The sequence below is a fragment of the Schistocerca americana genome, chromosome 9, assembly GCF_021461395.2.
Source record: "Schistocerca americana isolate TAMUIC-IGC-003095 chromosome 9, iqSchAmer2.1, whole genome shotgun sequence".
NCBI lineage: Eukaryota > Metazoa > Arthropoda > Insecta > Orthoptera > Acrididae > Schistocerca > Schistocerca americana.
In genome coordinates this window covers 66268114-66293892 of record NC_060127.1, presented here as the reverse complement: position 1 = coordinate 66293892, position 25779 = coordinate 66268114, and the positions used below count along the sequence as shown (strand labels likewise).

The 25779-nt window shown below is 36.6% G+C and overlaps 1 protein-coding gene across 13 annotated transcripts in view; it reads right to left on the bottom strand.

Annotated features, from left to right (window-relative positions):
* LOC124551171 (YLP motif-containing protein 1-like) overlaps nt 1-25779 on the bottom strand; it is a 383298-nt gene that overhangs the window by 268110 nt on the left and 89409 nt on the right. For all 13 annotated transcript variants that reach the window (XR_006967786.1, XR_006967785.1, XR_006967783.1 and 10 more), the window contains exon 10: nt 13562-15142. Coding sequence is in view for 7 of the 13 variants with exons in the window: in XM_047126156.1 (XP_046982112.1) it covers nt 13562-15142 (1581 nt within the window). In the remaining 6 variants the exon portion in view is untranslated. The remainder of the gene's footprint in view (nt 1-13561; nt 15143-25779) is intronic.

Sequence of the window (25779 nt, the reverse complement as noted above, 5' to 3'; positions counted from 1 at the left end):
TGCAACCGCACAGCAATCCATCACAGAAACAGCACTCTCCTCTGCACATATCTTGGCTTTTCTATAATCACTGGATAAATCAGTACTTCTGCACAACCTTCGAACTACTTTCAAACTTTGTAAATATATGGTGTACACTTTCATTGCCATATACGCTTAAACTGCAATCAAAATCAATTTCTTACCTCTGCGTAACTCCTCTGGCTGATGTACTTGAAGCACAGGAGAATAACAATATCCAAAGTTGTTAACACTATTGTGCTCAAGCAATCCTTTGGTAAGGGTTGCAAAACTTCAGCAAGCATCTCTAAATCCTTAATAACGATGCGGTAGGTGCTTTACGTATGGATTAATTTTTGTTTTGCCCAACAAATCAACTCACGTAAGCATTAAAGAGTGCTGCCAGGCACAAATGCCAAAATGTAAGACTAGCTACTTTTGGCAGTTTTTAAGAAGCTGAAGAATTTATATAGGAATTAGTAACATTAATACCATATAACTAAAAACAAAGATGATGAGACTTACCAAACAAAAGCGCTGGCAGGTCGATAGACACACAAACAAACACACAAAATTCTAGCTTTCGCAACCAACGGTTGCTTCGTCAGGAAAGAGGGAAGGAGAGGGAAAGACGAAAGGATGTGGGTTTTAAGGGAGAGGGTAAGGAGTCATTCCAATCCCGGGAGCGGAAAGACTTACCTTAGGGGGGAAAAGGACGGGTATGTGTGTGTGTGTGTGTGTGTGTGTGTGTGTGTGTGTGTATGTATGTGTGTGTGTGTGTGTGTGTGTGTGTGTGTGTGTGTGTGCGCACACGAGTGTATACCCGTCCTTCTCCCCCTAAGGTAAGTCTTTCCGCTCCCGGGATTGGAATGACTCCTTACCCTCTCCCTTAAAACCTACATCCTTTTGTCTTTCCCTCCCCTTCCCTCTTTCCTGACGAAGCAACCGCTGGTTGCGAAAGCTAGAATTTTGTGTGTATGTTTGTGTGTCTATCGACCTGCCAGCGCTTTTGTTTGGTAAGTCTCGTCATCTTTGTTTTTAGATATATTTTTCCCACGTGGAATGTTTCCCTCTATTATATTCATAACATTAATATCAGATTAATGACAAAGTGAAGTGTGTCCTAATGCTGCTATGATTCATTTAAAACTTCTGAAACTAATTTCTTTCTGTAGTTTCTCTCTCTCTCTTTGTGTGTGTGTGTGTGTGTGTGTGTGTGTGTGTGTGTGTGTGGGGGGGGGGGGGGGGGGGTACTATTTTCTTCACTTTCACTTTATTACTACAATTTGTCTGCTCCAATGAGTTAAGTTTCTAAAGGAGACTCATTTGTTAGACCCACGAAGCATAAAAACATGCAGTAATGTAGATAAACTATGGTTGGCAGCATTGCATTATCTCCAATAAATGATTTATATCGAAGTCTATAACCACAGCTTCATATAGACACTGTAGTTAAGCAGACCAGACTATCTATATCACAAAACAATAATAACACTTGAAGCATTTCAATCTGAAGCTTTAGTAAGTAGTTAAATGTTATATCGTGATTACCTCCTACGTTGTTATTGACAGGAGGGGGTGAAAATAATCAACTGATAGAATAAAATGCTTGTGCAGAAAGCACATTAAACTCTACGATTTAACATGTTAGGAATGCAGTGAATCATTCGTAAAGAAAAATTTTTCTCTGGAAATGTGACAACTTTTTTTGTGTGTGTCTTTTGAATCTGGTGGGTCGAAGTAGAGCCCTGAGATGTACCATGTTCCATAAATCTAACTGTGAACAACTAACACAGTGAAGAAAACACTGTACAATCATTTAAATCTCCAAAATATAGAAAAAAGGAATTTAATCATTTAGTGTTATTCCTTGTGTACAACAACAGCTCAATGAGATGATTTTTCAAAAATTATTTCTCTTGCTTTCTACTGTTTGCAAACAGGTAGTTCTTTAAAAAAATGTTTTTCCCCTGATTTCTGTTGACAGCTATGTATAATAAACTATACCAAATAAAATAATTAACATGAATCCACAAATGAGCTACATGTTTAATAACAAATACTACTAAGTTTTTGTCCACCCTTTTCACAACAAAATTTGAATGTTACTATCACTTTAAGTTTGAGATTCTAGTCTTTCCAGTATCTCTCTCTCTGTTCATACATCATCCTGCTGTTGCCTGAAAAGACTTCAAAAATTTTCTTTGAAGTAAACACTGAAAACTCATTTCATGCCACATTCTCCATTTTTGTGCTAATCTCATTAAGATTCCATCTCTGGGTTTCTGACTGCAATCACAAGAAATACCATGTACTGCAAAGAACAAAAATTAAGCCACATTTCCTATTTGATTCATGTGACCTGCAGGCAGTGTATAAGCACAGTATATACACATCTGATGCAGCGTAAAATAAAACTAGTGTTCTGTTGTGAAGTTCTACTCCCAGCATAAAGGACAAGTACATGCTTTAAAAAGATGGAAGCACAATAACTTATGTAGAATCTATGGTAATCTCAGTAGGTGTGTCACAATATTTCCACTCTAACGATTTTATCCATATAGATAAACTGAAAACAAATTATTTAGTGAAAAAGGAGAATCAGGTATAAGGTTTTCCCAACTTCTTGAAATAACACATCAAAGACACAGTTCATGTGGTTCACGATAAATATCATGTGGGTCTATGGCAGCCTTATTTAGAGAGACAAATTCTGCTATATATTTAACTGATACTAGTTTGTCCCAAAATCCAAACTCTGCATTTCTGCCTTCCCCTTTCAAAAGCCTTGTACTACTGCTCCAATTTTATTTTGCCAAACTTATGAAATGCTTAAAAAGCTGTTTAGACATTTAAGGGATATAGGTTCTCTTTCTGTTGGAGGATCTTGTTACATGTATACTCTCAGATTTTAATTGTGATAACTTCATACTGGAAAATTCAAGAAAATGAGATTTCTGTTTGGTCACAACAACCGACAGTTACCAGGTGCTTCCAACATAGTATTATGAATTAAAAATCTCTCCACAAACTCAAAATGTCAAATGATGACATAAAATTGGTAACAGTTTAAGCACTTCACATTCTTTATAAGGTCTACTAATGGTTTTTAAATGAACACAGTTTAAACTACTAGACTCATCATGCACCTGTAAAATAAATGAAAAAAATATCTAAATAAGAAAGCAGAATACATGGAAACATTTCAAAATAAACAAGAATACTTCAGTAGCTATATCTGCTGGAAGTGCGAGAAGCATCCCTTTTAGTTAAAATCTAATAGTTTTTGTTGTTAATAATACATCATTCATTAATTAAAAACTTGAATCTTTGAAAAATGTACATAGTTGTGGGGTTTGAGGCAACATCGTAATTTTCAATCCAGTAAAAAGATGTGGGCAGGAGTAAAACAAACATCTGACAGAGCATTTTGTTTTGATGTCTGAAAATGTACATACTAAGTCTGAAATTGAATTCATTCTTTGTTAGGTAACAGTATGACAGTTAAACTCAGAAAAACTTCAATATTTTTAGCTTGCAGATCTAAAAGTTACAACAATTACTATTTAATGTTGGAGCACAATTCATTAAAAACAGTTTTGTGGCTCTATTTTCATCCAAAGTTTCAGCAGATCAAAGAAAACGTTCAAGTACAAATACACAGGCTTCAAACATTTTTACACAATTATTAGAGAATTTAATAACAAAGTTATGTTTCTACATAACACTCAATTTAAAGCACCCAAGTGGCCTCAATTTTTAAAAATGGAGGGGGGGGGGGAGATGAAAGAAAGAAAATAAAAAAAAAGGTCCATTGCTGACAAATACAGATATTGGATTGACAGTAAGATGTATCATGTGATAAATAAATATAAATTATTGTAATCATAGTGACTCTGCTGCAATCATTATTTTGCCTTACGATTGAGAGGTGATAATTTTGGCATATTCAATCAATGTCTCATGGTGCTCCCCAAATAAAGATATGATTTAATGTGATAATAGAAAAACTGTTATGACCACTACGAGAATATGTTCACTTCTGTCTGTGAGATGATGTACCATCATTTATTTGGTCTGTTACCCTTTGTTGTGGATTATAAACCACTGATGATTTCTGAGAGTTCATCAATGTGTAACAATAACAATGGCTGCAAGGAAAGGGAGTCTGATGCAGTTTTCTCAGCTTTTTTTTTCCAAATATTTTTAATGTAATTAACACACAGAAGGAACTGTAGTTACCCTACGAAGTTTGAATTTACTATGAAGCAAAGGATTTTTGCCCACATTTTACTTGACTGCCACTTTCTATTTAAGTATTTAAAAAGGCCTGCAAATAATTATAATGTAGTGATCAAAGTCCCCATCATTATAGATGAGAGAAATGTGTTCCACAATCCTAAATGATGAATAAAACACATTTCTTCCGTATGCCAAATATGTGAGGCAATCTCTAAAGCATGTCCATTTTTTTGCTGTGAAATCAAGTGTCACTTTACTGGAATATGATTATATACATTGTTGGCAGTAGTACATATAATCAATAAAATGTTGCACACTAAAACACTATGCAGCCCCTTTTACACCACAAGTGACCACTTTAAGTAAAAAAGGCTCAAAAGATTCTATCTATCTTTTGACATTCAATTCCATACAAAAAAAAACTGAAAAAGACCTCTTTCCAATAAAGCAACTGGGGTGTGATTACAGCATGAGAAATCTCTACCTTCTACAATTGACTACTGACCGAGTAAAAAGTTACTGAATGACATAAGTTGTAAGAGTCCTTGATCAAAGAGTGGAAAATGAATAGTTCCTAATTTCCTCATATATCAGCTATATTTTCCAAGTAACATCTTTATGGATCTTCTCTTTCCAGTCTCAATTAAATCCAGACGAATAGACATTTGGTCACTAAGTTCAGAAGTAATTACCTATCCATACTGCAATAGTTTATAAGAAAAACAACATGCAGCACATAAAAATGCATTTTTCTTGTAAACTACTGCAATTTATGTACAGCTTATGCAAAAATGGCTACCACACAGATTTGTCCCTTCATCACTCTCTTCATTTATTGCACTAAATGTGGATTATTTTACCAGCCTACTGTAAAGCTAACCACTTCTGTCTGTCATCTTTGTGACCCAACCTCAAAGATTTTATTTCAGAAAGCAAAAAGTGAAAGTTTACGGAATTGTACTTTTTCAGGAAATAGTGAAAATTATTCTGCCCCTAACAGACACCCAAAAAGAAGATATGTATTTCATTGGTTCAACAGCAATGAATTCCATCTTAAACATCAAAAAGGCACAGCAGCTCCAATATCACAATATAGACAGTTCAGTTTAATAACAAATGTTGCTAAAAGCATATTCACATTTATCTGATGAGTATTCCTGTTTCACAAATTCATTAAAGATTTGAAGTTTCCATTTCTGAGTAGCATGTCCACTATTCCATTGCACAACACACAAATAGAAGTATAGCATGAGCTCAATACAATGAAAATCTATTTGAAGAAAAACTTCAATCAATTTGTTTTCTTAGATTCCCAAAGTCGAGTCTCCGATCACCCATACCAACTTCACACATAATTCCCCCGCAATAAAAGTGATGAAAATGACTTTCATCAATTTCTTCCTCGAACTGCTGTTTCTCAGGACAGTTTAACAGACCTTACAAGGTATGTGTATGCTGTTTTGTGGATGTGGATGCTGCTATCTTTATGTGGAGTTTTTCCTGCTTCGCCAAATTAAATATATAGCACAAACTGGTTCAGTGCATTGCAGCTACTCCCATTTCTTCCGACAGATATGGAGACGAAAATGAAAAAAATTCATCAATACCCTAAAATATAAAGTCTGACTTTTCATAAGAAAAGTCTAAATGGAACAGGCCTGAGAGAGGAAAAAGAAAATCCTAGTACGTGAAATAATTTATATTATGCCATTTCAGCAAAAAAGGAGGAGGTACACACAATATTAATTCGCTCACTTATATGTCCTCTGAATAGGAAGTTTCAAATGCTTTGTGTTTTTCAAATTTGATTTCCTCTTGTTGCTTTCAAAATAAGGAAACTTTTTTTCTAAAAGGCCAGATTCATTATTTTCTTGAGAGACTATCAATAGCAGGCACTATGCTGCACGAGACAAACAGCAATAACTTTGGCTACACACGAAAGAAGACACTGACTGCATAGTAAATCTGGGAGTAATTCTGATATAAATTTTTAATTGACTGTAATTCACTTCCTCAGTATGTATCACTGTAATCAGAAGCAGTTATTTTGGTTGGTTTATTGTCAAAGTTCAGTGAATTGATACAAATTCCAAAATTAATTTCAGTTACTTTACATAGTTTGCAGTTAGGGTACTGAACAAGGAGTACTACATCAACTGACATTGGAAAGAAATTCTTTAATGATGATTGGTGTTTTGGTCTTAAGCATAACTTTTTGACTGCAGAAGACATTCCTGGAGGTTAGAGAGGAGTGTATTTAAATTAGGGAAATTAAACACTTGCCTAATTAGCCTCTGCCAACAATGGCTACCAAGGCAGGAGATGAAACACTGTGTCTATGGTACAAAACCCTTAAGAGTACATAGCTGGTGAGAAATCTTGCTTGTATGATCAGTGGAAAGATAACTTCTCTTGCAAAGGTGTATAACTATAGACAAACATGAGTTTTCCAAAGTGGTTCCTCTGTTCTCTATAGTTCATGGTGAGGAGGAGGAGGAGAAGGAGGAGGAGGTGCTGGTTTTGGAAACAGTTATCAGACAAAATTCCAAACAATTTATTAATGTAACATTGTAATGTTCAAGGCAACAGATTTTGTGAAAATTACTTTATAACAAGCTTATATACTTTCAAGAGTGCAATGAGTTAATAATTATCACAGATTCTTCTGTCTTACAGCCATCAATATTAGTACTATGATTAATGAATATCCAATTGCTGTCAAATTAATTTTATTTCCCTTACTGATTGATAAAATGCCTCCCATCTGTTTCATTTCATGTTTCCCACCTTCATAACTACTTTGCTCTTCAATGTGTATTGTTATATCCTCATAATGAAAGGGGTGCCTCACACAACACAAAACTGAGACTGATGAAAACATTAATATCCTAAGTTGCTTCATTATATTCAAATAAATGATAGATTTCCTTGTGTCAGTGTGTGCCTTTGTGGAGCAGAAATTTGTGTGTGTGTGTCAATAAATCTGAACTTCCTGCACATGCGCACGCATGTGTGTGTTTTTATATATATACATATATGTGCACACAAAATTTTGCAACAGGGTAAAAAAGGTTGTATCATAAAAATTCATAATAAGATTTCAACAGAATGATTATTCATCAAAAATTACAAACAACATATTGCAAAATGTTTTAGACATCAAAGTTACGATATGTACAAACCTTTAGTCATAAAATAAATCAACTCATTGGTATGACAAAAGAATTTATTCATTTATGAACAAGATATCTTGCTATTTCATTCACATCAAAATATGCAAAACAAATGTTTAATTCATGGTACATAAGCTGCAATTCTGTTTGAATATCACTCCTTTACGGTACAAATAACATTCATCATGTCAGACAAAATTTTACTTTCAATTAAATGATTACAGTTGATCTATTTGTTCTAAATATTCAACAGCAATAACAGCACAGGCATCTGCACTAAGCTCCCAAGCTAACAAGTTAAGACAATACACACAGACTCACTCACTCACTGGTGGTGTTTTTCCCCATATTCTGGCTCCATCAAAGTTTAATACATTGAGCGATTGTCCCAATTAATCTGACTTCCTCGAGACAAGAAACACAGGAACGACTTGTTACAGTTTTAATTAAGACCGAAAAGTGTCAGCAATTTACGTTTCATTTTATGAATTCAAGTTTATGTAAGTATTGACTATTTTGCAAATTGTAATTGAATTGTAGAGAGTAATTCAGTATTTAAAAATGAGGATATTGGTTTCCCAAGCCGCACATAACGGGACAGTTAAGCAGAAACACTATGTTTCTTAATTTTAGAAACGGAACATTATCCAACACATAGCCAATCATAATATTCCAGACAAGAAAAAACCTCACAAAGTTACACCTGTGGTCTAGCCTTTTGCGTAATTAATGAGGGAGTAATCACAATATAATGATGCTATGAAACTGCTATAATAAATTATAAACAACAAAAACCAAACATAAAAAGGGGGCCATGCTATGCCAGGGACAAAGAGGAATCTAACAGTTATTTTTAATTCATGATTCGACACAAAATAAAACAATATTTTGAATACCTACATTCAGAAGGAATAACCCCCTTCCATAGAGTGGCAATTATCTCCCACAAAACAAGCTCAGAGAGATGTCACTAACTCCACAAAAGACTCACTGGTGACAAAAGCTTAAAATTTTTAATTTCCAAAACTTGCAATCTGCTGTTCACACAGGACATTATATAATTTACTCTACTTTCCAAGGCCATTTACAAGCAAAAGACTATTGCTTGATGCTACTGATAAGCACATAAAAAAGGCCCATGTCTTGTGCAATTATCAATGGGTAAACAGGACATACTGCTAGAACAGCAAAGAAGTTGTCCCCTCAGCATCATACACAGAATCAAATATATGAGAAAATTAAAGGCATCAAAGTAGCTGCTTTAACAAGAACTCTACAAACTCCAAAGCCTGGCAAAATAGTACTGCAACAACATTTGTAGCTCAACACTGAAATCTATTGTCAAACAGGGCGACAAATCAATTCTGGTGCATTAACAAGTATCATAACCATTCGGTCAAAAGCTATAATGAGAAAATTTCAAATATTAGAAAATCACCATATTTCTCCAATACTTCTGTTTACAGAGGCACAAAAAATGTTAAGAGGGATGGAAAGCATGCAGTACCATATAATTTTGTGGCTAAAATAACAAAAAAACCACAGCATTAATTTATGATCAAAACTACCAATTACTCAAATATAATGTACGTGGATTACTGTCAAAAGACAGGTGGTGGAATATATGTGAATCTTGGAATGAAGCCGTTATAAGTTTAAAAGCCCGGAGAAACATTATGCTGAACAGAATATAAAAACACAAATGGGTTCACAGTTTTCAGTAGAGCTAAAGCACAAATTTGACAACATAGCTTATTAAGGTAAGTTTGAAAGTCCACTGCTTTTGGCAACTTCTAGTGTGTAAGCTTTGGAAATGAGCACTTCAGGATCTGTGCTATTATTTTTCAATCACAATATGGTCTATCACACAGAATTACACATCAAAAGATGCAAGTGTTTACGTTTTAGCATCGACAGCGGCTGTGAAACCTCACAGGTCACAAAGAGAGACTAATGATTTGCAGTAACACAACAGCAATGGCAGTCTACATGTAACACATTGTTTTCCTTTGATTTAGCAGTATGTTGTAGCCCTGTAAAATGGGCTGTGCAGAATTCTTCCAAAAAATTTACATGTTGTAATGCAATAAAAGTTTCACTGATATGCTCTTGCTCAATATTACTCTGTAAAGGAAAGAAAATGTACAGAAATCTGTCATTTTATGCTAAAAATGCCTGTGGCCAAAGAGGCATAGTAATTTACTGTAATTCAGTCAATAGTAGATTAGGTGAAGCCATATGTTTAAAAAATTTGTGATACCTTTCTTAACAATTCTACTGTCTCTTCTTCAAGGAAGAGAAATCTAAACCACAGTCTACAACTAGTCATCTGTGAATATTCAACTTTCAATATTTTCATATCCACTACAATTTGAGTTACTGAAAAGGAAAACTGACTCTCCAAAGTCCACACTGAAAATATGTAAAATTTAGGAACAAACAATATTCATCTCAGCCACTTTCGAAGTGATCACGCCAGTGTCTCATGAAAATATTACAGCCACATGCTCAAATCAAAATTATAACAGAAGTTACACCATGCTATGTACACATAAGAGGAACTAAGTGGTTAAATAACTAACAGGAAGTCGCAAAGAAGAAAATCTGAAGATCTGAGATCAAGCAAAACTTATGACAATGAAATTTAACAACATGCTAGGATACTGCAATTAACTACAGGGAAGTATACAAAAATGAAATAAGGAGCAGCAGACAACTTTCACCAAAAAGTTCTTAGGAGAGAAATCAAAAACTGAATTTAAAAGCCACAAAGTTTAAGATGATATGAAATTTTCAATGGTTAATTACGCTAAAAATTCATTTAATAGTGTATTGATAAAGTCTGTATAGCTCCTTGGTATAGAAAGTTCTCGTATTTTAACCGAGGTCGAAAATTCACCATTTTTCTTGATGACTTGTATACTAAAAATTATACTCTAAATGAAAGATTTAGAAGACGTCTTCAGGTCAACAACTTGTGAAACATTACATCAAAAACTGTCTTTTGTAGCAGTGTAATCACATGTTAATTTAGTCAGGCAAATCACTTTTTATGTTACATGAATCATGTAACACTCACAACATGGATACCTAAAAAAAAAAGTACTTTTTTTAAATAATTATGATGCTAACAGTATTGTTTCTGCTGATGATAGTGCTTCTGTCTATTTTTGGGAAACTACGTAATAAATCAAGTGTCTCAATGCCTGTGGCTTGAAGTTGAAACATTTGAAAGATTTGATAATGTTATCAGTGGTGCAGTTAAAATAAAAAAGTGATGCAACATAAATCTAATACAGATTTTACATTAGTGTTGCAGTTAAAATAAAACAGTGATGCAACATAAATCCAATACAAATTTTACATTTAATTGGTGACTGATTCTGAAGTCAAGTTCAGGGACACACATTATGAAACTGTTTTCACCTCCTGGAATTTTCATATGTTCAGATTTCTTAGCCTCTCTGTTTCAACACTGTACTGCTTTTGTACATAAACTCTGTATGCAAGATATTGACAAAAAAGCTTTTAAAGATTCTCCACTACTTCTTCACAACAAGTATACGCATTTTTTTTAATGAAAGATGATGTAATTTTATGGAGAAGAATATTTGAAACCAAACACCTGAAAAAAAAAACTACCTTGAGAAGAATAATTTAAGAATGTACTGTAAATGTGATAGAAAATTATTCATTGGTGCTGTTAATATCTGATGATAAATAAGATGATAAACACAAGAGAGTGGGATCTGACAAAGGTGAAGAGCAGAAAAAATAGGTCAAACAAAAGGCAAAGAGTAGAAGATGCCAAGGAAAGCATTAATGAAATGAAATATCCATTACACCTGAATCAGGCTGCAAGGAATAGGAGGGTAAGAGGGAGTGTAAGATTGGCTAAGCAAGAAGAGAGTACACCAATGGGTGTTGGGAAAGAAGAAAGTTTTGAATGTTATCAGTTGTTAATATAGCCTGAAATTCTAACTTCTGGTCATAGGTTACACATGATAAATTTAAAGTAACTTTGTCTTAAAAAAAGCCGAAGAAATGTTTCTGTAAATCCCACTTCGGAAGGAAAAGCTGTACAACATACTGAGCTGTGTTAGATAAATTATAATGTATTGCAGTAACATGCACACACACAGAGCAGAAAAACAACAGGTTATAAATAGGTTACAAGAACTATAAATTTCACTTTTGACAGACTCATTTTATTGGTGTAAGTTATGTTACATATTCACTGCCTTACAGCAAAAGGATGATAACATAAAGGCCGCAACCCACCTCACTGTCATGTATTGAATAGTTTCGTTAATCACTGAATGGCATCATTTTTTAAAAAATAGAAATCCAAATAATAAAGACTTCGAAGATGATAAATAAAATGAGGCTGTTCTTATTAGTCTCCGGCTAATTACACAGTTATTCAAAGATATTACTTTTATTGTCTACTGTGAACAGTATCAGTAGGTTTGTCATATAATTCTTCATCAAATTTAAAAAATGATGTTTTAAGCTTTAGTCAAGACAGAACACACAGTGGCTTCCACATTAAGAAGTAATTTGCCAAGAAAAAAGTTGACTGTTCAAATTATACCACTAGTAAAAAATTTCAAGATAATGAAAAGGATATTCTACCAGATTTTTATGAGCATAACAACCATCTCTCAGCAGTAAATATTTAATTGTTCGCACAGGAAATTTTCTCAACACGTAAATTAAAAATAATAATAATAAAGAACAGAAAAGTGTCAATTACAAGGGTCAATGAGAGGCATTATTAACCATAACACAAGATGATGACCGGAATAAAAAACACAAAGTGACTGATAAATTCACTTACACCTGCAGAACTGGAGGGTAGGCTAACAATCAGTAAGTGTTTCTATTCACATGGTCATCATTTCAACCATTTGGCAAGTACTATCAGCTTAATTTCTTATATGGCAGATATTCTCATTTTTTGACATTCCAGCCTAACAAGAATTTATAAGCACAAACACTTAATGGGCTACTGGCAGAACACAACCTTTATTTCACATATTGAGTAAAGGCAGAGTATGCAATTAACTAATATAGTTATTGGCATATGGCTAACTGAAACAGCTTTGCTCTAAGATTATATCTTACAATAATTTCCTTTTTATTTCAATTGCAATTTTGTGATCAAAAGGTGCACTGATGGCAATAAACAAAATATTTTAAGTCATTTTCTTCCACACTTTAAAACATAGTTCAATAATGTGTAGATCACCTGCAAAGAGTGCAACTCAAAGAACAGCAAATTCACACTAAAAATACAATGTATGTGTCACAGTGAGCTCTGTGCATGACAAAAATAATATCTGAAACAAAAGTTTTTCTTTTTAACAAATAGAACAAAAACACATCTATTCAAAAATATGTGCACCTGCACGAATGTGCAACACACACACACACACACACACACACACACACACACACACACAACTCTCTCTCTAACCATATTTTCAAAATTAAAACCAGACCTGCTTTAGTCTTCAAACATGTGGTAAAATGTTTCAACCTAAGCCAGCATACAATGAGCCTCTGAATACTACAACCACTCACTTGTTAGACAATAATATTGATAACAGGAGGAATGTGGTCAAATATCAGTATTATGAATCAGAGAACTGACTGTTTTAAAAATCATAGTGAGCAGGAACTATTCTATAGCCAACACTCGATATGTAATGAACAAATTCACAAAGTGCATAAATACTGTAACTTCTCCCAATACAGAAAACCAGCTTGAATTCCAGCTCTTACAGAACTCACTGTATGCAACTGAAGATGTCATTTTATTGAACACAGGAAGTGTGTACATATTCTAGCATTAATCTGTTACACTGTAATTTTGATTAGATAGCAGTGTCTAAAAAGCTTCACCTGGAAATCTCTATCAATCTGACGGTGTCAGATGAATCTCGTGCACAAGTCGCTGTCCGATTCAATACAACAACGATACAAAAAACACATTTACCACCTTATCTATGCATGTCTTAGCAGTAAACCATTTTAATGATAAGCGCAGAAAATAAAAATCATCACAGATCGAGTGAGGCCAACAGTCCACATAATCCTGCAAAGTTATTTACTTCCTACGGGCGAGAGAATCTCCTGCTCACCTGGTCATTGCCGCCACGTCCATCTTCTGGTGGCCCTGGCCCCGGCCCAAACCTTCCTCGACCTCCCCTGTGTTGCCAACCCCCACGCCCCCCACCTCGACCCATAGGTCCCCCTCTGCCTCCGCGAAAGCCGCCAAAGTCTTGGTCGCGACGAAGTTCGCGAGGACCTAGCAGAGGCGGAGGGTATCCTGGAGGGCGTTCCCTGTCAGTATTATCTTTCTCGGCAGGATAATTTCCCAGGAGACCACCTCCCTCTTTGATCGGGGGCTTTTGCCAGTCATCAGAAGCCCAAGGTTTCGGCCCTCCCTGAGGAAAACTCTGACCGCTTCCAAATCTAGGGCCTCCACTTCCGAACGGTGGTCCATCACGGCCTCTTCCCTGATTTCCAAACCCACCGGGTCCTCCTGGCGGTCCCTGATTGCCAAATCCACCCAGACCACCTGGCGGATTGTTTCCGAAATTCGGTGGTCCTCTCGGCCCTCCAAAACCTTGTGGACCTCCGGGACCGCCCCTACCGAAGTTTGGTGGTCCCTGGTTGCCGAATCCCTGGGCATTTGGAGGAGGCTGTCCAAAATTACCTCCTCCAAATGGTGGAGGACCTCTGTTGGGACCTCCTGGTCCAGACTGTGGACCTCCAAATTGATTGCCAGGTCCTGGCTGGAAATTTTGGTTCCCATACTGTTGACTGGGTGGTAGCTGATTTGCTCCGCCGAACTGAGGGGGTACACCTGGTGGGGGATTTGCAAATCCACCCTTGCCAAAGGGAGGTGGTGGGCCCCTATTGTCAGAACCTCCCAGTGGCTGGCTTCCAAAAAGTGGAGGAGGCTGATTTGTGAACTGTGTGTTTCCACTAGCCTGGCCCATGCTCTGCCCAGTGGGAGCTTCTCTATTGCCATACTGTTTAGTTGTCTGCAATTCGGAAGAACTGTCCAATTCATGATTTCCACTATCCTCCTCTTGTTTGTTAGGCTGCAGTGAACTCTGGTCAATAAATGATGATCCCTGGGCCCCAGTGGAGTTTTGTCCACCAGCATTCTGATTCAAAAAAGTGGAGTCTTGGCCTGACGCAGATGTCAAGTGGTCTGCACGATCGTCTGTGTCTTTGGCACTATTTTCGGTTTCTTCAGTGGCCCCATGTCCGTCTGCAGATTCTTTCTTCTCCCCATCATTTGTTAATAGATCCAAGCCTGGGATCACGCCATCTTTCACAGGGCTAGATTTAGAGGGTTTCTCCGCTGTTTCTTCTTTTACGTCCCTCCCTTCTGTGCCATCCTGACCTGTCTGAGATTGGTCTGTCTCTGCAGATGCCTGAATGCCACTGCCGTCATCTGGTTCTGTCTTCTGCTCTGTGTCAGTTACCCCACCCCCCTCTTGTTTGGCAGGTGTCTGGCGGTAGTCACTGTCAGCATTCAGCTGTGTTTGCTGTTGGTCATCTTGTTGCTGCTTTTGGTCTTGTTGCTGTTCTTGATGTTGCTGTTGATCCCCCTGTGGAGGAGTAGTGAAGTATCCTCCCACAGGAGGACCACTACTCACACTGTTGCGGTCACGGTTAGGCTTTCCACGACCAGCTCGGTTTGGATCCTGTACAACAGAAAAATAATTAAAATTTCAAAATTTATTAAAAAACCTTCTAGGTAGTATGTCTCCAGCTTAAAGCTTGGATAAAGTAATTCAAGAAAAGACTCATCATAAAAGTCTCTAAAACTGGATCTTGATAAAACTTGAAACTCAGAATTTTGATAGAGATATAAACAAACCTTGTAAGTAAAACACACATTATGAACTCTCATGGAAATTAGAAAACTGTGGTAGAGTGTCAAGGTACGGAAAATGTTACTGGCCAATGCTGCAGTGTGAAGAAGGGAAGTCAAAGAAGGATATAGCAAACAATTACAGAGAGAGAGAGAGAGAGAGAGAGAGAGAGAGAGAGAGAGAGAGAGAGGGAGAGAGAGTTTTGGAGGTTGTGGAGGAGGAGGATGATAGAACACACACTGATGCTGACTTAGGCTACTGGTTGCCAAGTCCTGATCATGATACTGCAGAATGTTTGGGAACAACCACCCCAAACACAATTTTCTAGCTTTACCATAGTATGCCATGAGAACAATTTGCACTAGTTAATTACTGCAATAAAAATGTAACGGCTGCAATTGATGGTCTGAAGACCTTTTCCAAACTATGAATCTTAACAGTTTTAGATCCAATTTTCTTAACACACACGGAATTACACAACAGCCAGGTGTCTAATCAGCAGCGACTGGTGTATGAGCAATAACACAAACTTAATCCTGACTTTAAAATTCAACAACTTGTTGCAGTTTCTTGTGGCATTATAAGTGAGTGCAACAACACAAAATTTAAATTGTTTATCATTGCTAAATATGAATTTCTGACAGAATGGCAGACTACTGTGTGAGACTGTTTTTCGGAAGGAATGACTAGAGCTAAACTCCAACATTCTTGGACATACCCTTATTCCATTTATGCTTCACAAAGCACACACTCTGGGCCATCAATATGGTTTAATTTGCTACTTACTACTATAGGAACAAATGACGTAGTGTGGATAAACACGTAAATTGAGGAGTTCAGCTTCATCTCATGTTTCACCATTTTTATGAAATCTTCAACAATGAAAGGAAATGTGGCAGATTCAGTAAAGCAGGTTAAGGCAGGGCTCAAACATGTATATGCTGTTTGAGTTTAGGTGGAGTACCAAGTGGGCTGAGGCGTGAACAGGAATTTGGACAGAGGAGTGAGGCATGCTAGGGTATTCCTTGCAGTTTTGCAAAGCCTTTGCTCAAGGGTAGCATGGTGGTTAGCATATCTGCCTAGTGAGCAGGACACCCAAGTTCAAATCCTGGCCTTCGCACACATTTTAATTCGCCATTTCATCCCCATTTCAGTCTGCATATATATATCATGAATGTTTGAGATTTTGAAATGTCTCTGGAACCATATACAGCAGAGACTTGATTATCCAGATTAGCAATTATTTGGATTACCAAGCACAAGCAAATATCTCTGTAGTCTAGTCCATGTGAGCACATGTATGTGGCAGCATCACTACCCACCTATAACTCACATGGTCTCTCACGTTTCATTATTGTTTGAGTTAAACATTGCCAATTGCTATGCCACTGCACTGGGCCACGTCTGTGCATGAACATGTCAAAGCACAAAAGAATAGTGTAATCATTAAAAGTTAAAATAAATACCAATTCATTTTTTAAAAAAATGAGAAACTGGCTAGTTAGCTGATACGTATGGTGTAGGTATTTCTGCAATAAGCAATATTAAGAAGAATGCAGATTCAGTTTTAAGTACACCTGCAAACTTTATAGTGAAGATAGGAGTAAACTTTGAAAAGTGACGAGGAAACTGAAAAATGAACTTTCGGAAGAATCTTTGTACTGGTGGTTTTTTTACAAAAACAATCACCTAACATTATGTATGAATTGCAGAAAGATAACCACAGGAAATACGCCTAAAAGATGACCATGCAGTGGCACGCAGGTTTTTTTCTAGAGTTAATAATACAAAAATTGCTTTTCTTCATACATTCAATTATTTGCACTTTTTTTAGTATACAAATGACATACAACAACAATCAGTTCGAATAATTGCGTATCCACTGCAGAGTCATTTGATGAACTGGAGTAGTGTGTGCGCAGGAAGATGAGAGAGGGGGGCAAGCAGACAAGGCAAATTTACACCGAAACTGTAGTTCCTGTTTGGTGATAGTACACACATTGTGGTGGCTTTGTTTTGCAGGAAGTGGTGTACCAAATGGAACGTCAGCTAACAGTGTCAGTCTGCTGCATCTGTCTACTGCTCAGGTGAATTTGTGTATCACTGCATGCTTAATGACACCTGTATTGTTACTGTAGAGTTCATTAGAGTAAACACACAATGTGAACATGAACGAGTGGTGATAATGATTACTGTAATTAATCACTTTTTAACTTCTTGAGAAAAAAACAAAAATGTGCTAATGGAGTCAACAGAATGCTGGAAAAATGTATTACATTGTATATAAAACAAGAACATGAAGCAGCAACAAATGCTCTCTTGATTTTACAAAACCTTTCAGTTAACAATTGTATGTGCTATTTCAGCGGCACTTTCAAAGGCTACCATAGGTCACAAAAATTACACCATTCCATTTCTTTAAAATGCCGCAGCTGCTGCTATCCAGAAGACAAATAAGTTAAGTATTACCCGCACAGCACAACAGTCCTTTGTAAACCTGCTGAAAGTCTCAGGTGGACTGCATACATGTGACGCCCTCAGGATATTAGCCACAGTGCTCAGAGCCAGCCCTTAAGGACTCGTTTGGATGATCACGGTTTACCTCTTATTACTGTGTTTATCTGATTAGTTAGTTTTCAATGAAAGACCAGCCACAGTATGTAACAGATTCTGACACAACAAATACACCGAGGATAAAAATTCAACTGATCACAATGCAATACATTGTCAACAACTAAATAAGGACATGTAAACTACACTTTCATCCATAATAACAGACACACACAGAATGAATCACACTGAGAATGGTTTCTACAAAACTTCTCCAGTCACATCAGTAGTAGTAACAAACCACATGTCTCCTACAGAGGAGTAAAGATGAGCCAATATTTCTCATTCGTTACTATTTGGGACACTTTACTGTGCTCTTAAGTCATCCTACAGTCTACTGATCTCTTATACGTAATCATTAATCACCTCACTTTCACTGCCCTGAGGCTGATGAAAACAAGTAAATACGCCGTCCATCTCATCTCATTATAATATTTCATGTTATGAATAACCTTACTGTATTAATTTCATACAAACTGTTTTCCTCAATTATAAAAGACTGGGAAAGTTATTGTTACACACATTTAAGTATCTCTTATGAAATTCGACTTTATTAAAGGTGCCAATGAAACCTGAATGTAAATTGCCAAACCCACGTACCTGCATTGTGCAACAGTACCTTACATGTTCTACAAAATTCTATCTGGAGGTGGAGAGAACAGTTGTAAGCAAATGATACAATACTTCACAAATAAAACTAGAATCTTCCACACAGTATATGTCATGTCTGAGAAGTAAAAAACAAATTTACTATAAAGATGGCAGCTGCATTAAAAAAAAAAAAAAAAAAAAACCAATTAAATTACACATAAAGCTACAAAATGAAAGGGGGGAAAAAAGAAAGAAACTGGGTACAGGTGATACTGTTTGCACAAATTTCAATGACAACAGTAAATAAAATACAAGATCTCTTTGCATTGGTACCACGCATATCTGGAATATTATTGACAATTGCAGGTAGGCATAAATGTTTCTTTTCAAGTAAAGATACAATCCTTAACTGGCTTCTAGCAATTTCATTTTCAATCAAAAATTGACTATTTTATGGGGTTAAAGTATGAGTTGAAATTAGATATGAACTTAAAAGAAGCAGTACAGTTAAAAATGCACAAAGACAGGTATAGCAAAAATGAAATTACTGAACTTCCTTATTAGGTGAAGCATGATCTATGGAAAAGAGGGGGCATGTGAGTTTATGGGAAGTGTATACAAAATGGAATGTGGAGGCTTAATTTTATGTTAAACTCCTAAACTGATGGAAGGAAATGTTGAGAGAATCCCCAAGTTTCATGCCATTACAATGCGCTACCAACTCCAGCAATGTAATACCTGTAGTGCATGGAATGGACGTAGGCAGAATGCTGCGAATAATTAGTGTGTGGTGTCAGCACTGAGTAGGCACACACACCAACACACTTTGCAACAATGTCATTACAATTCGCCACAACAAAATGAATATTATCTCAAAGTTCACGGTTGGTCATCACAGAGATTTTGTGACTAAGATCTTCAAATGTGATCTTGATAAAGAAAACAACACATAATGTGACTTCATGCACAATTAGCTGCGTAACAAAACTACATAAAATTTGTCACTTTCAATCCAACTAGCAACATGAATTCTTCAATCCAACTAGCAACATGTTTTGACCGCACTGCAGAGGTTGAGCTCGGAAGCCCTTACATATCCCCCCATGCAGTCTCAATCCCTCCCACGCAGTTTACATATTTTTGGAAGCCCAAAGAAAGACATTCGTGACAGTTGATTTGCTTCAGACGAAGAGCAGCACTCCTGTGTACCTTAACGGTTCCACAGGCCACCACAAACATTTTCCTATGAAGACACTGAGCATCATGTCTCACAGTGGGATATACGCATTAACGTTTATGGCGATTACTTTTGAAATGACAAATGGTTCACTTACGTGTTTTCCATTATCTCAATTCCATTTTACTGCTTCTTATACCATGCCAACAGTAGTAGCTATTTGATACACCTTAATGGTCACTTTGCTGGGTACTATTACAGTACTTTTTCCTACAGTTTTAAAGCCAGGACGTACCTCATCTGGAGCACTGCACAAGAGCAGAGTCCGATGCGATACAAGTTATTGTTTTCATTCTAGATCCAGTGAATCTCCTAGAATATCAGAATGGTTGGGATTCCTACTGTTCTTAGCTACACACTGTTAGTTTCATAAATTGTGTTATTAGTTATATTAATTTCTACAGTTCTTGTGAAGCTATTCCAGAAGCCAATAAACCATCTGGCAAAAGCAGTATTATCAAGTTAATTTGGTTTTCATTCTCTAGTGTGTTTTCTGTATTGGCTGGTCTTTCAGGGTAGTACAAGCTCAAATACCTCACAAAGCTGCAAGGGTATGCGCTCATACTACGAAGTCTTTGTCACATAGAGGAAGGAAGTAAGGTAGGAAGTTGTTCCACAGGGCCTATTTAAAATAGTGTCTGAACAAATGAGCCTAGTACATACAGAACCTGAGTTCAAAGACACAGTAGTTTATTTAGATGAGACACATTAGATGAAGAATCAGTATTAGCAAAGCAACTATGTGCACTGTTACCACCAAGAAACAATGCCACTTGATGCTCGACTGGTCACAAAGAAAGCATCACCAGATTAACATCAGTTTCTTTCCTGATTTACAATTCTGACATTCGAATTACAAACTCTCTCTCAGAAACTTGAAGTAGGAATCTTAAATTTCGTAATACAAAATACGATCTGCAAGACAGAATTTATGTGAAAAAGTGGCAATAATTATTCTCTGCCCCAAATTATGGGTTTAGAAAAAAATGAAGGTCCGAAAATCACTGTCACTGCTTTTTGATTATCAATTACAACAATTAACTGCTTTAACTTCTACAACACTTCTATTGCCAAAACTACATTGGGAAGGAGATGTGATGTGATGTCACGGAGAAAGAATTTTTGATGCAACATATGAGAGAGTGATTATAAAACCATATGTAATGTGCGAGAGTGAGTTTGTCAGTTTTCTCAGAGTGGATCAAATTTCGAAAAACCTAGTATCAATAATAGTTCACTCACTGGAGAGACATTAAGTGAATTAGGGCATGTTATGTCAGGCAAACTCGATTACACAGAGTTAGCAGGATTCAAACATGTTCCAAATTCCAGACTATATGACATCTTTGGCTCGTTTCATCACAACTGAGATGGACAGGTGTGCCCAGACGTATGTTCAGGTAGAAGTTAGTTTCTCGGCGACCTCTGAAGTGAAATGCATGTACCCTCATCAGGCAGTAAAATGGCAAAAGCTTTTGACAATTGTCAAATGGAATGACTGTTGATGGGCTGCCGGTACGTCCTCATATACACTAGCTGCTGGCTGTGCCGTCAGCGGTGTCCACAGTATTGCCACGTACAAGCATATATTGACTCCGTATTCAATGTGCTATTTTTGGATCGCAAGCATGCTGAGCTGTAGGTCACAGTCTCCATCAAAAAGTGTTGTCAGTGATTTAGATTTGAGTGGCTTCACCAATGTTTGCACCACAGTGTGCTTAGGCATGTGTGAAGCAGCCACATCTGATGAGGAGTCAACTTATGTCCACATATGATGATAGCATAGGCACCAGTGATGTCACAGCCGGCAGCAAAGGTGTATAAAGGCGTACCAGCAGTCATTCTGCTTCACAATGACTATAGAGTACCAGGTAGAAAGCTTGTGACATTTTAAACACTTGGCACAGCTGAAAGCCTGAGAACATTTTATTCAATGTTACTGCCCTGAAACTCTACATTTTTTATGAAGAGCCACTAAGAATTTTCAAGAATTGCATTAATGATGCACAAATACTAACCGTAAGAATAATGGATATCATTAAATCCTCGATACTTGCATTCGGCAAGTAAGATAATCACAACCCTAAGATCATCATTTTAGGTGTTATTGGAGAAGGTAATAATGCTGTCCATCAGCACTATTCACCAAATCATCAACTGAATGCTGTTGAAAATCTTATTAGCCAAGAGGATTCCGTGAGGTATAAGATTACACAGATTCACTAGTTCTTCCTTTCACCCTTTTTTTTTTTTTTTTTTTGAGAGAATACTGTTCATAAGCAGTAACTGCTAACAGAACAGAATGGCATTGTTTACTGTGACAATGATTCCTTTGATATATGACGACATGCTGTCATTTAAGCAAAATGAACTATAAAAATTAGGACATGGAGAATGATTGTACTTTTATCTGAGAGACCACTGGCACCTGAAATAAAGTACCGTCACTGCCTGGAAGCTACCTCAAAAGTGGTTCAACAGGAACTGCTTTCCACTTAGCACATAACATATACTTATGTCTCTCATGGGGTAGAGACTTTACCTGGTGGGAGAGGGAAGGTTTTGCAAACATTTTCTCTACAAAGGACAAAAGTAGAACTCTAGAAAAAATGTTTGTGTTGTAAACAAAGGTTGCTTCTCTTTGTGCTGGACAATATTTGTCTGAAATGTGAGCAAAGTGGTTTTGTTGCTGTAGACATCATACCAACAGATCTACTTAAAATGTCACTACAGTAAATAAGAATGTATCCCAAAGAACCTGAACCTCAATTCACTGTCGATCACAAGAACTAAACATTTCAAGGAGCAACATGTAGCGAATTCTGACTGAAGATCTTCATCTACATCCTTAGAAGGTTCAACTGACATCAATTTGCAATGGTATGAATTTGCTGATTGGGTCTTGGAAAAGCAAAATGTGTACAACAATTATGCAAGGAATGTCATCTTTTGCCTTGAGACACATTTACAAGTGAACAAACTGAAAACAATCCAGAGTTTTACATACTGTAAGTGCGTATAGTTCATCCCAAAGTTTTGGTGGGCACCTGTCAGATACTATTTTCCTTATATCACCATAATGTATACTAATGAATTTAAAGTAATTTAACTTTCCCATTATTAATGAATTTTATTCAAAAATTTGAGGAATTCTTATAAGGACATCATTTATAATCGACATCTACATCCACACCAATGCTCTGGAAACCACTGTGAAGTGCATGACTAGGGGGTACTTCCCATTGTTCCAATATTGAGGTTTCTTCCCATTCCACTTGTGTACGCAGAGCAGGAAAAATGAATGTTTAACTGCCTCTGAGAGCATAGTAATCAGTTTACTCTCATCTCTGTGGCTCCTACAATATACAGAGGGATGTAGTGTATAACCAGATTCCTCACGTAATACTGGTCTTTGATACTCTGTAAGGGCATTACATGAGACAGCTGCTATCTATCTTCAAGCATCTGTCAACCCAGGTTTTCAGCATCTTCTGACACATTCCTTTGCACAAGTTCAATATCCCGTTATATTTTGTACAGACCCCACATAACAGAAATATTCTAGGATAAGTCACACAAGAGTTTTGTAAGCAAATCTCATTTTTAGAAAGATTCAGTTTCCCCAGTATCCCATCATCCTACCAATGAACCAAATGTGTTTTACCAATGATTAACCCTATCGATTTTCCATTCCCCCCCCCCCCCCCCCCACCCCTCCTCGTCACCATCATCTAAACTGTTACACCAGGTATTTGTATGAACTGAGAAGTCTTATTGTGATTTGCTGATACTGTAGTCACAGGATATTTTATTTCTGTGTTTTGTGGAATGTCTATCACTGTATTATCTTTACGTTTTATTGAGATATGTCTGAATATATGTACAGCTTTTTTCAGATAATACTTCAATTACACAGAGTAAGTTACCCACAATCTATAATGAAAAATTTTCAAGTTATATAAGTACTATACATTATTAAGCTAATAGTGTGCTTGGAAACTAAAAATACTGCTTAGCATTAATACAACAGGTTTACAGTCTTAATTCACATGTAAAATCAACCACCTTTTTGACCAACTCTTCTGTACTATTATGGCAATATTTCGTTAATCCTCCCGGCTCTCATACTGACCACCTGTTTCTCCTGTACATTTTGTCAGTGATCACCATTGTAAATATTAATCCCACAAAGTGCCATCGGTAGTTCAAGTTTCCTGAGCGACAGATCTCGAAAAGTTTTAATGTAGTAATAAATATTGTTGTCAGCACATAAGTCTTTTTTCGGTTTGTGCTTCTGCAGAAAGAAGACTGCGTAGCTCAAGCGAATGAGAGGAATGAAGAAAGAGTGATGCAGCTTATATGTCTAGAGAGGTCATGATAGGTCAGCACTGTACTGGCAACACAGAGATACACTTACCTTGTATCGAACAACAGCTATTGCACAAATAACACACGGAAGTAACAATGAGTCACTAACGAGGAACATAGAGATGTTCATGTTTAAATACATTCATTATGTTATTTAATTCTCAATTTACTTACACATCACAATAACATTTCGCAGTACTGTGAAAGAGTACTTTCTCCTATAAACAGTATTACAATTGCAAAGGGTATTTTAAATTTGCACAGGAAGATAAAAATTGCAGAGTTCTGCAGCTTGTGTAAATCAGTAACTGTCCCAGGGCACACACAATACCTATGTGCAAATTTGTCAAATTTTATTGTTGTTATACTTGTGTATTACATGTGATGGACATATTTTTCGTTTAGATGAATTAGCTTCATTTTTCATTTCGTAGACCTAAGACTGAGGGGATACTTAGGAGCGGAACATATGGGAAAACATAACAAACATATTTAGAATACTTTTTAAACACTACACGTATTTCAGCATGACTGCCATCATCTGGTTATCTGTGGAAATACATATCTGGGTGCAATACTCCAAATTTTGAAGAAGATAATTTAAAGCATTACAAAATTATGCTTTCCTATGGACATCAGGTGGTCTTGATGTCCATATAATATCACTGTCTTTGTTGGTGTCACGACTGTATAAGTTTGCTTCTTTGAAGTTGGCGAGGCTATAGTAGGTGTTAAACTACAGCTGGAAAAATTATTTCTTAAGTTTTCCAACTATGAAATTTTATTATAACTGCCTAAAGCGTTTATTGATTTTTATGACAGCTGTTTCAGAAGATTTCCAGTTTCAAGTATGTCTATGTTGTCCTGACGTATGTATAACATGTGGTGTGACTGACTCTGGCAACTGTTCTCATTAAATTCCTCAAGAAGTTCACACCACAGTCGATTTATAAACATAAAACATCTATGGTATGAACTGTCAAAAATTGACGTGAAATCAATATTTTAGAATTTCACTTGAAATGTAAGAAGTACGGTCACCAGACATAGCCACACCAGATGTTATATATGCATCGGAACATAGACATACTTGAAAATTGAAATCTTCCAACACAGCTGTCGTAATAATCAACAAATATTTTATAAGCAGTGATACTGGAACCTCACTTACAATGTCCTTTCAAGAATGCAGCTGCAGGCCCAATCATCAAAAAACTATGAAAGTTTATTCCATAATGGTAATCAATGACAGCTTTATTGACAGTAAAAATAAACACTGGGAAGCATTTCTGAGAATAAGACAACACTGAGAAATTGTCACACACCTAGCGCACTACAACACTGTATGGCATAAGCAGTCCCATAAAAAACACTGGGATTAAAATCCACATAAGTGTAGAACCACACAAAAACAAATCAAATAAGCAATAATATAGCTGGTGAGAACAAAGATATGACCTACAGAATACCACAGAAACAAACAGCCTGTAACCGTATAGTATCGCAGACTCCACTGTCATTACAGTTATAAACACACCATATCATTCCCCACTCTCTTGGGTACAAAACCCTATTTTTCAACACAATGTCCGTTCAAACCAATGGCCTTACACCACCTTACTGGACGGCATGTCCGACCGGTCAGATACAGATTTTCCGC